The 15,198-nt window shown below is 28.4% G+C and overlaps 1 protein-coding gene across 3 annotated transcripts in view; it reads left to right on the top strand.

The window, feature by feature from the left end:
- The first annotated feature begins 1,203 nt into the window (after nt 1-1,203).
- LOC100162213 (ring canal kelch homolog) overlaps nt 1,204-15,198 on the top strand; it is a 25,590-nt gene continuing 11,595 nt past the window's right edge. Inside the window, exons 1-3 of one of the 3 annotated variants that reach the window (XM_029492575.1) lie at nt 2,265-2,733; nt 3,445-3,598; nt 3,662-3,890. In XM_029492575.1, the coding sequence (XP_029348435.1) occupies nt 2,703-2,733; nt 3,445-3,598; nt 3,662-3,890 (414 nt within the window). In that variant the 5' untranslated portion in view covers nt 2,265-2,702. Of the gene's footprint in view, nt 1,301-2,264; nt 2,734-3,444; nt 3,599-3,661; nt 3,891-15,198 lie in introns of those variants that run through there. The other 2 variants (XM_029492581.1, XM_016806649.2) reach the window with 2 other exon arrangements.

Raw genomic sequence — 15,198 nt, 5'->3', positions numbered from 1 at the left:
ATGAGCGAGAAAGAAAACATAACATATCAGCATATTATGACTATATGAGAGAAAAAACATGTTTTAGTACTCCACAACGGCCCAATACCAGCTCTCTTTTCACTCTCAACAATCCCGTCTGGTGATTTCTCTCTCCGTGCACTGCTCATTAGTTTATATAGGTCTATGCGTTAAGTCAATCCGACCAACGTCTTTGAGAGTTTTTTCAGAGACAATATGAAAGACACATTCGTATAGAACACGTTTTTTTACGACACAAACCACAAACAGTTATTTAGAAGTAGATAGCATACTATCTGAAAACTTAAAACAATATCAAATGTTTGCGATTTACCTCGTCGAGTGTCCATGCGGTAGTTTTTCGGCAGCGTTATAGGAGCAACGATTCTCGGAGTGGCGACAACAGTGAATGAGTGAACCATCGCGAGTGGTGAGTAGGTAGTGACCACGACGACGAAACTTACGTGAGGTAAAACTAGCACTCCATACGTGCGACTGCGATATGGCTTTGAGTTTTGACGGCGTCGCAGTGTTCAGTAATGACGTAATGTTATCGTTAATTGTTATTAGGTACACATTTCGACAACACACATTGTGTATTTGTGTATAAAAAAATAGTTCGACAGTATTTGCTCGGCATACCCAACCGCTGCTGATCGTACTACTACGTCCACTAGTCACTGGTATAATATTATCCAGCTATTCTGTCATTATCTCGGGTTTCTATTTATCTAAAAAAAAAATCGATATTATATATTATATAAATACGCAATAGCATAAAATTCATCTACATTTTTTGAAAATGTGTTATGTGAATATAAAATATATTAATAAATTATTTAATATTAAATTATTTAATAATATAAAATAATATAATAATATAGGCATAACCATAAAACAATAACTGGTATGACCATTGACCGTGTAAAAGTTTCAAATCCCCACGAAAAATATTTTTGTAGTACCTACCGTAAAACCCGGTAAATAGAAACAAAATCAGGAAATTATTTCTTCGTCCAAATATTTGTGTTATCAATATAAAACCTTCACTAAATCGAATACACACTACTACACTAGTACAAAGTTGGATAAATTCGAAACGATCCGTTTAATTTTCCCTCCATACACGTAAAATTGATAACAAACATGTACTATTTCTTATCAAAAAAAAAAAACGCAAACTACAAACCTTAGATCATATACAAATATATATGATAATATATGATCTAAGCTACAAACTCACCGTTTGTAATGAGATAATTTTTCGATTGTTCAAGATAGTCGTCAGTGGTCGAAACTTGTAAGTATAATAATCTTAAATTCATTATTTTTTTTTTATTATATATTTTGTAAAATTTCTCTTTTTGCGGGTGAATAGAAACAATCATGGGCCGTATTAGAAAAAATGAGCCAAGAGCCAAAAAATATCAGACTCCCAATCCAAAAGATTTAAAAGCGGCCATTCGGTGCATAAAGGCACGAAAAATGACCTAATCCAAAGACTGGAAAGTAAAAGACTAAAATGTTAATTTAATTTCAATTTTTATTTTGTTTTCTTAATATTTATTAATACAGTTGGTAAATGTTGTTGTATTTTAGTAAAAAAAAAAAGTTAATTACTAAAAGTCGTATACAATTTTTTAAAAATATCAACAATTGTTTCTATTCAACATCCTGTTGCTATAATAGAAAAATGTATGAAAAAGTCATAAATATTTCTACTGTCACCAACTGTCGGGTCAATAGAAACAGAGCACTTAAAAAAATGTATAAAATTATTTATTGAAAATAAAAATTTTTCGAATCGACAGTTTAAGTACTCGGCAAGACCAGTATTTTGATGTTCTGATCAACTTTGTAGCCCAAATAGGTTTTTATGAAACTTCAAAGTTCAAAAGTGTTTCTATTCACCCGGTTTTTCGTTACTTACTTCAAAATATGTAATTGCCCTAGTGTGTAAATAGTGTAGGTTTTTATGTAACTCTTAAATTGTTTTTCGCTTCAAGTACTCAACTACTCTGCAAGTACTGAAATACCTATCATTGGCTTTGCGCACGCGCACACGTCCTCGATGACTTATCGCAATACCCATCGCCTTACGCGCGCACTCACTCACCCACCGACAGGCGTATAATAATATAATCACAGTACAGTATAATCAGAAATCGGAGTATCCGATTGTTCGGATTCCGATCATAGTAATAATAATAATAATAATAATATTGTAATTATTATTATTCGTAGTGGCTGATTGTGAAGAACGCCGATTTTAACCTCTCGTGACCGCGTACCGACTATACATTCTACTATCTTTAATTTTACACAGTAACTACACACACGCGCGCGCGCACGGAAACCGTAGTGTTTACTCGTTTTTGGTTAATATTATTAATTTCGTTATATTATTATCTATTATTATTGTACCTATTTGTACTCATATATTGTTGTTTTATTGTTTAAATAATATTAAAGTCACTGTACACCGCGTTAACGCGACGTCGAGCTGTCGACACCGTTTGTAGTCGTGAGTCGTGACTCGTGGTGACGTCTGTTGAAGTGCTGAAGGTGTTGTACCACTGTACCATTGTCTGAGTTGCCACTCTCCGTATTCTCAATACTGCCGTACATCCTCCATCAAGACACTCAAGTAAGCAAGAATTTTGACAAAATCACGAACACATTTTGAGTTAGAAATCTGGTACATGTGTCCTGTGCTATCTGCAAAAAACCACGGTACCTATATTGTATTAGAAATAAGATCATGATATTTTATTTTATTATATCACTCTCTACCACCTACAATCTATATAGGTATAATATATAATATTTATTATAATATTATATTATTGTACCTATAAGCCTTAGATACAAGCAAAATTATTGTTTCTTTACTTCCCCAATTCCACTCTGTCCTGCCCTCAATGCACGGGAATCATATAAGAGAAAGAACGAAGAGAGAAAAGAGAGAAAGAACATAAAGTGAGATGATCATAGACCTATGAAACTAATACTATATTTCCCCCTTGGTCTCTTTTCTCTTTTACTCTATATCGTACCCGTGACCTCTTTCTCTAAGCGCTGTCCATTAGTTGATAAGTCTATGGATTGAGCTATATAACTGGTATATAATAGTACACTTTATTTTCGGTTTTCAAAACCAAACTAACATATGTTTGGTACAGTATGTGAATAATAGTAGATATTATTATCGTTTTACTAACGTATCTTTCACACAAAACTAAGAGAATATCATACATTCATAATAGTTAATAATAATCAAAAAATATAAGTAGTTTTTAAATTATTGGATTGTGCTCCTCTACTGAATTTCCAATTTTAACAGCAGTACTTTGTTGGTCTCTACAGCTTCTATACTAAAATAATGTAGTAATAAGTTTTAATGATGATGAAAAAATGTATCACAATTTTAAAATATTTTCAAAGGTGTTATGTCAGTAACAGAAATGGATATCATTCAAACTTCATCTTGTGAAAATAATCTGAAGGAAGTTCTGAAATCCAATGAATGTGAACCAGCACATTTTAAAAATAACTCTCATTCTGTCAGAATACTGGAAGACTTACAATCTCTACGCAAGTATGTTGATGTTAATTGTACCTTCATTCAAAATTAATTTCACTAACACATTTTTGTTTTTAGAAATGAAGTTCTATGTGATGCTAGATTTGAAGCAGATGATGGTAAAATTGTTATTGGACATAAAAATGTTCTAATAGCGGCTAGTCCATATTTTCGTGCCATGTTCAGTAGTTTTGATGAAAGCAATAAAGATATTATTCATATAAGAGAATTGGATTCAACCATTTTACAATTATTAGTAGATTATATTTATACTGGAGAAATCATGGTCACAAAAGAAAATGTACAGGTATAATTAAAAACTTGATTTGACAATAAATAGACTTAAAACAACGTATAATTTTATCTTAATTATTGTTGATTTTTAAGGTGCTGTTACCTGCTTCAAATGTCTTACAGCTAGATTTTGTGAACAGGGCATGTGTTGAGTTTTTACAAAAACAACTGGATGTATTAAATTGTATTGATATCAAAAAATTAGCTGACTTACATAACTGTACGGAATTGATGTCGAGTTCTGAAGCATATATTAAACAACATTTTTTGTATGAGTAACATAATTTAATTATCTATATTAAAGAGTAAGTAATTAATTTAAAAAATAATGATTATTATTTTCAGAGAAGTGATTAAAGGTGATGAGTACCTATCTTTACCCTGTGAAGATTTGGGGAAGCTTATTTCTTGTAATGACCTGGCTGTTCCATTTGAAGAAAAAGTAAGCAAACTATAAAATTGGTAATTTTTATTTGAATACCTATTTTGTATTGAAAAAAAAAAACTTAAAAAAGGTGGGCAAGTGGGTATTGTTCTGCTGTACAGTAGGTATCTAGATTGATCACTGTTATAGTTATGTTATAATATATGAGTTCCATGATATACAATCATTGTTTACAAAAATTGATTCTGAACGAAGGCAGATTAATAAAATCACCAAATATTAATTTATTATATTGTTCTTAAGTAAGTAATCTATTTTACTATTATACATTAGTAATACTGCATTGCTGCACTTTGTTTAAATATTTTTTCCAAAAAAATTGCATTTGAAAATATCATTGTGTGTCGGGATTGTGTACTTATATGAAATGTGTATTGTACTGTGAAGATCAGGGCGGGAGATGGGTATTACTCACTTGAAAATATATTTTTACTTCCCTTCATTATAATATGTACAGGACTATGTGAAAATCATACACTAATCACCTATTAACAAATTATTATATTTCAATTAAATTTTAAATATTTATTATGTAGGTATTCGATTGTGTTATTAAATGGGTAAGACATGATTTAGATCAGAGAAAAAATGCTTTGCCACAACTAATGGAACATGTACGATTGCCATTATTAAGGCGTGATATTTTAGATAATGTGGTGGAAGAACCTTCTTCTGAATAATTGTCCTAAATGTATACTATTTGCATAAATATGCCATCATTATGAATTAATATATTTTATTAATTATTATTATAATAATGATTTTAGGTAGAGATTATGTATTTGAAGCAATGCGCTTTCATCTAAAAAAATCAGTTCAGCAATTCACCATGCCAAAAACCATTAGTTGTACACCTAGACAATTTGGTGGTTCTCAAAAAGTATGATTCTGTTTTGATTAATTTATCTTCACAATTACATTGTAATTTCAATTATATCAGGTTATCCTAATGTTCAATGTATCTGATTCATTTCCAAAGTGTTGGACAGAATGGTATGACCCAGTAACAAATCTACGAGAGAATGCACCAGAGATAAATGATTGTCGTTGGTTGGCTGGTCTTGGTGTAATAAGAGATAAATTTGTGTTTGCTTTGAGCGGTAAATCTAAATCTGTTTTTATGCTTGATGTTTCTTTAAAATCACCATCTTGGGTTCCAATGGCCAACATGTTAGTTAGTCGAGATTGGTTAGGAGTCGGAGTATTAGGTGATTCCATGTATGCTGTAAGTTATATCAATATTTTAATTATTTTATACTATTAATATTATATATTATTTTTTAATTCTAGGTCGGTGGATATGACGATAACAGTGGTTTAGATAGTGTAGAGGTCTTTGATGTCAATATTCAAAAATGGAAAATGGTTTCGAGTATGACAATTAAGAGAAGTAGTGTTGGTGTTGGTGTACTCAATAATCATTTATACGCGGTGACTAATTACATTATTAATACTTTTTAATTAGTAATATATTTTATTTAGTTAAATTGTTTAGGTTGGAGGTTATAATAGCAGAGAAAAAAGTTGGTTAAAATCTGTAGAATATTATGATCCTACACTTGACGCATGGACGCCAGTTGCAGAAATGTCTGTGTGTCGTAGAGGTGCTGGTGTAGGTGTCTTGAATGGGCTTATGTATGCTATTGGTGGTCAAAATGGTCATAAGTGTCTTAAAAGCGTTGAGGTTTATAGACCGAGTGATGGAGTTTGGTCTTCCGTAGCTGATATGGAAATACTTCGAATGAATCCTGGTAACAATTATATTTTTTAGGACAACCTTTATAATAATATATTGAAATTAAATTACATTCTTATATAGGAGTAGTGGCATTAAATGGCTTATTGTATGTTATGGGCGGAGAATATTATATATCTATGAAAGATACTATAGAAATTTACAACCCCAATACCAATACTTGGACCATGGAGAGATTGTCAAGAAATGGAGTACAAATTTATGGTGGAGTAGTTGTTGATAGACCACCAAATTGTATTAATTAATCGGCATACATAATAGTCTCATTGTTAATAGTAATATGAACATATGTATAATTTATGACAAAACATGTATTGTTCTATTAATTTTTCTTGTTGTGAATGTTTGATAAAAATGTTTTTTTTTTTATATAATTTAAATTCATTATTTATATTTTAAATGAATAAGCTATAAAGTTAATTATTTTATAGTATATTATCTATCAGAAAAATCCTATATAATTTACAATATACATTATATCTTTTAGATTTTTGCGAACTGATGCATTTATTCATTTTTCCATGATTTTGTTTGTGTGTGTGTGTGTGTGTGTGCACGGTAAACATAAGTACTTGACATTTTCATAAATGCTATTTACTTATATATATAATAAAATATTCAAAATATTTTGTTTCTGAGCTATTTATAAATATATTCAATTATGTTTAGTATTTTTCTATAATTGTAGATAAGTTGAGTCAAAAACCTTGAAAATTGTGTTCACGGTTCTTCATACATTGATATAAATTTTGATAACAAATAATTAAAATTTATAGGTTTACAGAATTTTTTTATAAGCATTCAAAGTATTTTACAAGTTTTATTATTATTTATTTAAAGTTCAAATTCACATTAAAAATTTTTTAAGCTATTTTCTAGTTATAAATGTATAAAATGTTCAATTTTTATAGCTGATGATTGAACATTTAAAACAAGGTTTCTTATAAGTAGGACCTATTTTAACCAAAAAATCTAAAAAAATATGAAGAAAACTTTTTGTTATAGATATTTTAAGCTCAAATTTAGACAAAATTAGATATTTAAATAAAAAAATTAAAAATTTAGTTCTTATGTTGTAATTTAAAAATATTAATCATGAATCAAGGCTACTGGAAGCTTTTAAGGGGCTCCAGCATATTGTGTTTTAAGTAGTAATATTTAGGCAATTAACATGACATGCACATTTGGGCCATGTCTATATCTGGCTATGTGAGTAGTAAATGAACATTAGTGTGTGTTTCTGAAAATCGCTGTAATATATATCGCACATATCAATATTTTTGAAAAATGAAATAATATATTCTTGTTTGCATAACTACAAAAACTATCTACCAAAAGTGGTAGTATATTAAACATATTTTCTGAAGTTCGAATGTAATTTTCGAAAAAAGGTTGAATTTATGAGCTTCTAGACTACAATGCTCTTTAGGGACAAACTTTATTGATTAAAAGATGTGCCCAAAAGAAATACAAATGTAATGCAATCATATAATTGGATTTTTGAAAAAAATTTACTTTTTTAAGGTCTTAAGAAGTAGGTCCTGTCTGGATATGTAAGGATATACCCATTAGACATAGAGCCCACCTGCCATCCGGACAAAAATAATTTTTTTGCTGTTTTACCTATAAACTTAAAAACTTAATAAAAAATATTAAATTAGTGAAAATAAAATTTTGAAAAGTCAAAATTTTCACAAAAATAAAGTCTAAAAAATAGCCATCTTCCATTGTTTCAAAAAAACAAAATACACTTACCAAAAAAAAAAAAAAATTAAATATCTGTAGTTCTTGTCTCTGTGAGTCTAATAAAAAAAAACCCAGATTTATGGTATATTTATTTTCTCAGGAGATATCACAATGAATAAATCCTCGCGAGACATCCTCTATAATAAATACAAAATAATAATTTACATCAGAATGCATGGCATCAACAATATAACATGGTCGGTGGTCCTGTAAAAAACAACCATGTTCTGCGGTGGCAGTTAACGTGTTAGACATTTGATAAACTTGTAATTTTTAAATTATAACTTATATTTTATTTTTATATTTATATTCAAAATACAAATCATACCTAGGTATATTATTTTGTATTTTTCAATATGTTTCAGTATTCAAAACATATTAAGTATAGGTAACCAAATAGAAGAACGAAAACCAGACGGACAAAAATTAAGAACACTTTTAAATGATTTACGACAAAATATTATGATCAACACTAATTATTTGGACTTATAAAAAACTTATATTGTAGAACAAATATGAAATAATATTGAATACTAATTATATTGTTTATAAAAAACATAGCTAAAGTTTATCAAGACATTTTTAAATATGTTTTTAGATTCTGAACGGAGTGAGGCATTCAAAAAAAAAAATTAAAAGAAAAAGAAAATCGTATCTTATCTTTTAGCAAATAGGATCGAGATGGTACTTTAGAGTTTAGACAGGTCATTTTTCGATTTTCTTAATAGTTATTTAATGCCACGGGAACAACCACTAACAAATTACAAAAAACCGTAAAAAAATGGGATTTTAATTTCAAACGGTTTGTTTATCATTATCACCACAGAAACGAATACAAATAAAAATTAATATAACGATTTTATTTATTTTGTTGTAATTTGTAATATGAATTCAACTTACAGGTTATACCTAAAACAATATTATGACAATATGAAAAATTATCCAGACTGACAAAACGTCTCCGCTCAGAATCGTTTTTTCGTATACAATGATATGATATTATTGAATTCAAATTTAATACAATCCATTATAAAATGACCCACGTATAACCTACTGTACAGCAGAGCGATATCAACTTACTCGCTTTATTATTAATAATCTAGGTTTTAAGTAAATTTGTTTGGTATTTATATTTTTAATTTAAACTGTTATATTATTTTTAAAAAAATAAGGGTTTTTAAAAAACAAATATTGAGCCGTCAATCTTTATATAAATTAAAAAAACTATCCAGTTAAGAAATATATTAGTCCCTGAAAAAAAAGTTAGTAAAAGTTCATTCTTCCTTAACTATTAAACAACATAAATCAGCTGTTGTGTAATGTTTTCTATCGCTATGCCCCCCCCCCCCCCACCACACTCACTATTCAATCATCCAGAGCTATTCAAAGTAATAAGTATAAGCTGAAAAACTTTTATTTGTGGAGTAAAAGAAAAATGCAAAAATGACAAAAAATGTCCTTAAAAAATGACCTAAAAAATTGCAAATATTAGTTTTAAACTAATAAAAATACATTTTTTAAAAATATTTTACTATAAAATTCTATATAAATTTATCAAAGCTTCGAATTGCTCAAAATATGACAAAAATGTCCTTAAAAAATGAAATAAAATAATAAAATGTTGGTATAATAATATTCACTACAACACGACAACGACAAAATATGTAATCGTCGAGATAAAATCGGATAGGTACTAACTTAGTCCGTGGTAATTTCCAAGTTTTAATTTATCGGCATAATGGTCGACAAGAAACAATAAGAAGTGAACTAGCGTGAAATCAGTAAAAATGATTAAAAATGTGGGAAAATGACCTAAAAATGTCAAAAAATGACTTAAAAAGTAATCAACACCAAAAAATGCAAAATAAAATTTAGTTATTCAGATTCACATGCTAATGAAACACATTTGTGGCCAGGAGAGCATCGTCTGAAAAGTTCTAAAAAAAAATGCAAAATGCATCAACTTCCGAGCCCTAGTGATGACAGACACACGGACAAAAATAAGTACCTATAAATAAATTTAAAAAGTAGAACACATAGGTAAAGTTCTCATTGTAAACACTGATATAACTTCACGTCTACGCTCTGTCAAAAACCTTAAGTCAATCAATCCAGGATTAATATAATTAATTATAAATACATCGATCGATCCTATGTAATACCTATAATAAGTATTTATTTGGTATATTTTAGGCTTTAACTCGTAAAGTTATCGTGGCGACTGTTTATATTTCCATTGGACATTTGGATCCTACACTCACAATCCATAATACTGGTGTTATATGTATTTAGTAGCAACCCTCAATGTCTATGTACCTATTCACCATAATCCAGTGTATTATTATCAACCATGATTTCAAATCGGTTTATTTAAATAAAATATTTATTGACGTAGTGTAAACACATTATTTTTACTTTTAAATAAATAACAATAATACCTATCTAATGATATGTACGAGTGATAACTGATAACTATATATATATTGATAATCCAAGAAGTATAATAAAGAACACACTAAGTAGGTAGGTACTCGTTGATACTATACATGTAACATTTTTCATATAATATTGTTCAACATAATATCAGGGGTTAAAGTGAGGGGGGACGCAGGGGGACTCAGTCCCCCTACCACGGACAGTGGTTAAAAAACGTCCCCTTTAACAATTTAGGATTTTATACATTAGACTTTATACGTGAAATTATGTATGGAACGCTTAAGATTATATGGAGACATTAGTCCCCTCTGGAATTTTTTCTCACTTTAAAAATACGCAAAATAAAATTTAAATGTTAGGTAACCTTTTGGTGTTATGGAACATATTTATATACATCACTCATATTGTTCAGCAACCTTTCTAGATAAATATGAAAAAACTAAAAGTTTTCTGCCTTACATGTGATAACTATAATGATAATCCAAAGGGTATAATAAAGTACATTAAGAACTCGTTCATATTTTATGTAATATTTTTTAATATGTTTTATAATATTGTTCAACATATTGAACTGTTATATCATATGCACAAGTCAGTTTTAGAGGAGAATGATCTTTGTAACGAAATTAGATTTATTAAAATTGAAAAATTTGCGAGAAATTCCCATCGACACGTTAATTTCGTTACAATAAGATTGCGGACCTATAGAATTGACTTGTGCACAATAGGTACCACTAAATAGCGTAGTTCATGTTAGATATATAAAACAATATTTTAAAATAGATGAAAAATATTGTGCACGATTTCGATGAGTATACTCATAGGTATATGGGTATATACCGATGAGTATACTCATAGGTATATGGGTATATACCTATATAGTGTGCTCTTTATTGCCTATAATTGGATTAGCATTATAGTTATCAAAGTACAATAAATACAAATTAACACATCACTGACACATCACTGACATAATATAATTTTCCCATATTTTATTCAAATATTAGTTATTTTTTTCATACACTATTAATGTATTTTGTACCTAATAAATATATATTATATATAATTATTTGATTTTTTTTTGTATTTATATATTTCTGTTGGATGATATTTTTGAATGTTTAATTTTAATTTTTATATACTATTCTATATTATTGATTATAATGAATGTTAAATTATTTTAATTTGTTGCCATTACTCATTATTACATTTGTTTGTTAAAATGCATTATTAATTAGTTTTGTTATCATCGCAATTTGACTTAATACCTATATGTAATATAGTGTAATAAGAGCGATACCGATTTCTATATAAACGAACCCAGTGCTTTATATTTAGAGATGTGAGTTTGTATTATACGGTGGTATAAAACTGTATTATACGAGGTATTATACATATGGTATAAAATTATTTTATACAGACGGTATAAAAAAAAAAAAAAAAGCGTTATTTTTAGTTATTACCACGATTTAATACGAGTTAACACCAATATAAAAACAATTATCATTTATTGTAACATGTAAGTGATAAGCAGTTGTCCGAAAAATGATAAGAGTGGGTATGCGACGGTTACCCTGTCGTGTGTCGTGGTTTCCCTGTAACCAACTTTTGGTGGTGTTGAGCAGCAGCTCTCAACTCGTACATGTTTACCGTCCCGTTACGTACTCATTCTAAAAATATCCATAGCTGCGTATTTTCTTCTTTATCGACTTTATCAAACTGTTTATTGTTATTGACGTTATTGTATATTCAGTAATTCTGATATTAATCGTAATTCATAATATTATTATCATATTATTCTAGGTTAATAAATATTAAATAATAATCATTATTCATTTAGTAGTGTCTTCTTGGCTCTTGCGTTACCTAGGTTCTTGTTTTGATAGTCTGAACTTTTAAGCTTAAATATGGGTAGGCCATCGAAGCAAAAACAAATTGTAGACAAACATTTTAAAAAGCATTTACAGAAAAGAGGCAAATTAGATTGCCATGAATGTATTTATTGTTGTCAAACTTTTGCATATAACTCTTGGCGAATGGCAAAGCATTTGCTTACAAATTCAATCTTCAACAATTTTAAAAAAAGAGGAATATTCCTTATTACAAAAACTTGACAATCGGAAGCATATGGCAGTGAAAAAAATTCACTTAGCAGGTCATCTTCTAGACCCAATATATAAAGGAAAATTCCTGAAAAACAATGAAAGTATTGACGCTACAGAATTTATAAGTAATATGGCGGAGAATTTACAAATTAGTATTCCAGATATTATGTCTGAACTAGCAGAATATCGAACTAATAGTGGATTATGGTCGAAAAACTTTGTTTGGGACAGTTTAAAAGCACGCAGTGATGAGACTAGACTCCATCCTTTAACATGGTGGAAAGGAATATGTACTTCTGCTAAAATTTCTTCTATTGCAGTTGCTATACTAGAATGCTCACCAACATCAGCATCAACAGAACGTAGTTTCTCAACATATGGTATTGTTCATACTGCTAGAAGAAATAGATTAACCAATGACCGAGCATCCAAACTTGTGTACATTAAGCACAATTTGAAAATTGAACAAGGTTTCAAAAAAAATAAAAATAAAATAGGCTTATTAAATACTTCTGGTGAGGACTCTTGTGACTTCCCTGATGCAGTAGAAGAAGAAGAAGAAGAAGAAGAAGAAGCTAGTATTATGTATCCTTCAGACAATGAGACAGATGAACTATTTAAAGCAGTCAATTCATATAGATGTAGTTAAATAATTTATAATTATTAACAAGAAATAATATTTAAAATGTTTTGCTTTGTACAAAGAGTCAAAGAATGACAAAATAAAGAATATAATATAGCAACTTTCTAATTATTTTTTTTAAATTTTTTTTTATATAATATATATATATTATTTTTAAATGTTGGCCAATGTTCATATTATGAAGTGTTAGAGTTAATTTAATTAATTAAGTAGGTATTATCTGTATATTAAAATAAAATATATTAAATTTAAGTTATTTCTAGTCACTATGTATATGGACATATGGTACCTACATCGTGGTAACATGACTAAATATTAATTTGGTGAATAAGGTCTTAAATAATTCTTGTGTTATGTGTTTTTTGAAATGTTTTCTGACCTTCTAGCCATTTTTTCAATTTATCCATTTTAAAATAATTCAAATTTCATACTTAAGAATGGAGTTAAAACCTTTGTTAAATTACCTATAATTTAAGGTACTGCAAGGTTTAATACGGTATAATACTGGTATAATACCGGTATAATACGGTATAATACAAAACAAAAATAAAATACCGTATTTTAACATCTCTATTTATATTTGATAATTATAAAGTTAAAACGAAAAAAAAAATTAAACAAAAAGGCGAGCAAGTGGGTATCGCTTTGCTGTACAGTAGGTTACAAGTTGGTCACTGTGTAATGGATTGTTTTAAATTTGAATTCAATGATATCATATCATTGTATATGAAAAACGATTCTGAGCGGAGACGGTTAGTTAGTCTGGACATTTTATATATTGTTATTATTTATTATAGCATTTAAGTTGAATTGATATAATAAATTACAACAAAATAAGTGAAATCATTATTTTCATTTTATTTTTATTCATTTCTATGTTGATAAACAAAGTGTTAGAAATTTAAATCCCATTTTTAGCATTATTTTTAATTAGTTAGTGGTTTTTCCAGTGCCATTAAATAAATATTGAGAAAATTAAAAAATGACCTCTTTAAAGTACCATCTTAATCCAATTTAAAGATACTATATGTTGATACTATATGTTGAAATCGAAGAACTTCTTTTGGTAGAAATTTTTTATACACGATAAAAAAAAAATAATAAATAAAAACTATTGTAAAACCAATAGATCCCTTGCTCCGTTCAGAATATAAAAACAGATATATTTGTAAGACCAAAACATTCAACATTCCACTCAAAAATAAAATGAATAAACATTAATCTATTTAAAAAATCGGGATCAATCCCCCCCCCCCCCCAGGACCAAAAAAAAAATTGTGATATTATTGATGAATTTCTTATTATTAATCATCCGTGTATACACAAACATACGTTATAATAATTTGACTATTGAGTATAACACTATAGGTACTTTATCAACGACGAAAAAAGATTTCATAACGAAATTGTGGGTGCCGTATATCAATCAAAATAGACATTTGATCGTACACAGTCAGTTAGTTGCGTGCGGACATTAATACATCTTAATACGGCCAAAAACGTACCCTTTCCTTTTCGGCCGATTCACTTTTCGACCAAAAAAAAGTTTAATATAATACACAATGATTTTGTTAAGTTGGTTTCAAATAACTATTTTAAAAAGTAGTGAACCAGCAACCTAACCTAAACAGTGCTAACAAAAGTGAGTAAAAAAAATGAATTGGATGACAGGAATTGTAATTATTATCATAGTTTTCTATATTTTATTGACAACAAAAATTATTTTTATAAATATTACGTATTCATTTATACATTTTATTATTTTATACAACTTATATTTTTTAGATTCTGAGTGGAACGATGAATGTATTGATTTTACAATGATGTGTGTTTTTTTTTTTATTTTTATTTTTTTTTATTTTTTTATTTTATTTTTTTATTTTTTTTTGTGTCTGTCATCACCTTTTAGGACAGTAAAACTGCTTCGATTTTCTTCAACAGTAACTTTTATGATTGGAAAGTGAATCTAGTTGGTACTTTGGGGGGTCAAAAGTAAAAATTTCCCAGTAGTTTTCAAAAGTGACGTGAAAAACAAAAGAAAAATTAACGAAAAACGGGAATTTTTACGCAAAATCGATTTTTAACAAAATCGATTTTGGTTTTTGGTGTAACTCTAAAACAAATGACCGTAGATATATGAAATTTTCACAGGTTGTTTATATTTGAATTTTCTATACACGGTAAAATTTT

This window comes from Acyrthosiphon pisum, chromosome X (assembly GCF_005508785.2).
Source record: "Acyrthosiphon pisum isolate AL4f chromosome X, pea_aphid_22Mar2018_4r6ur, whole genome shotgun sequence".
Lineage (NCBI taxonomy): Eukaryota > Metazoa > Arthropoda > Insecta > Hemiptera > Aphididae > Acyrthosiphon > Acyrthosiphon pisum.
Note: the sequence above shows the minus strand (reverse complement) of the source record. Positions and strands in the feature narration are given on the sequence as shown.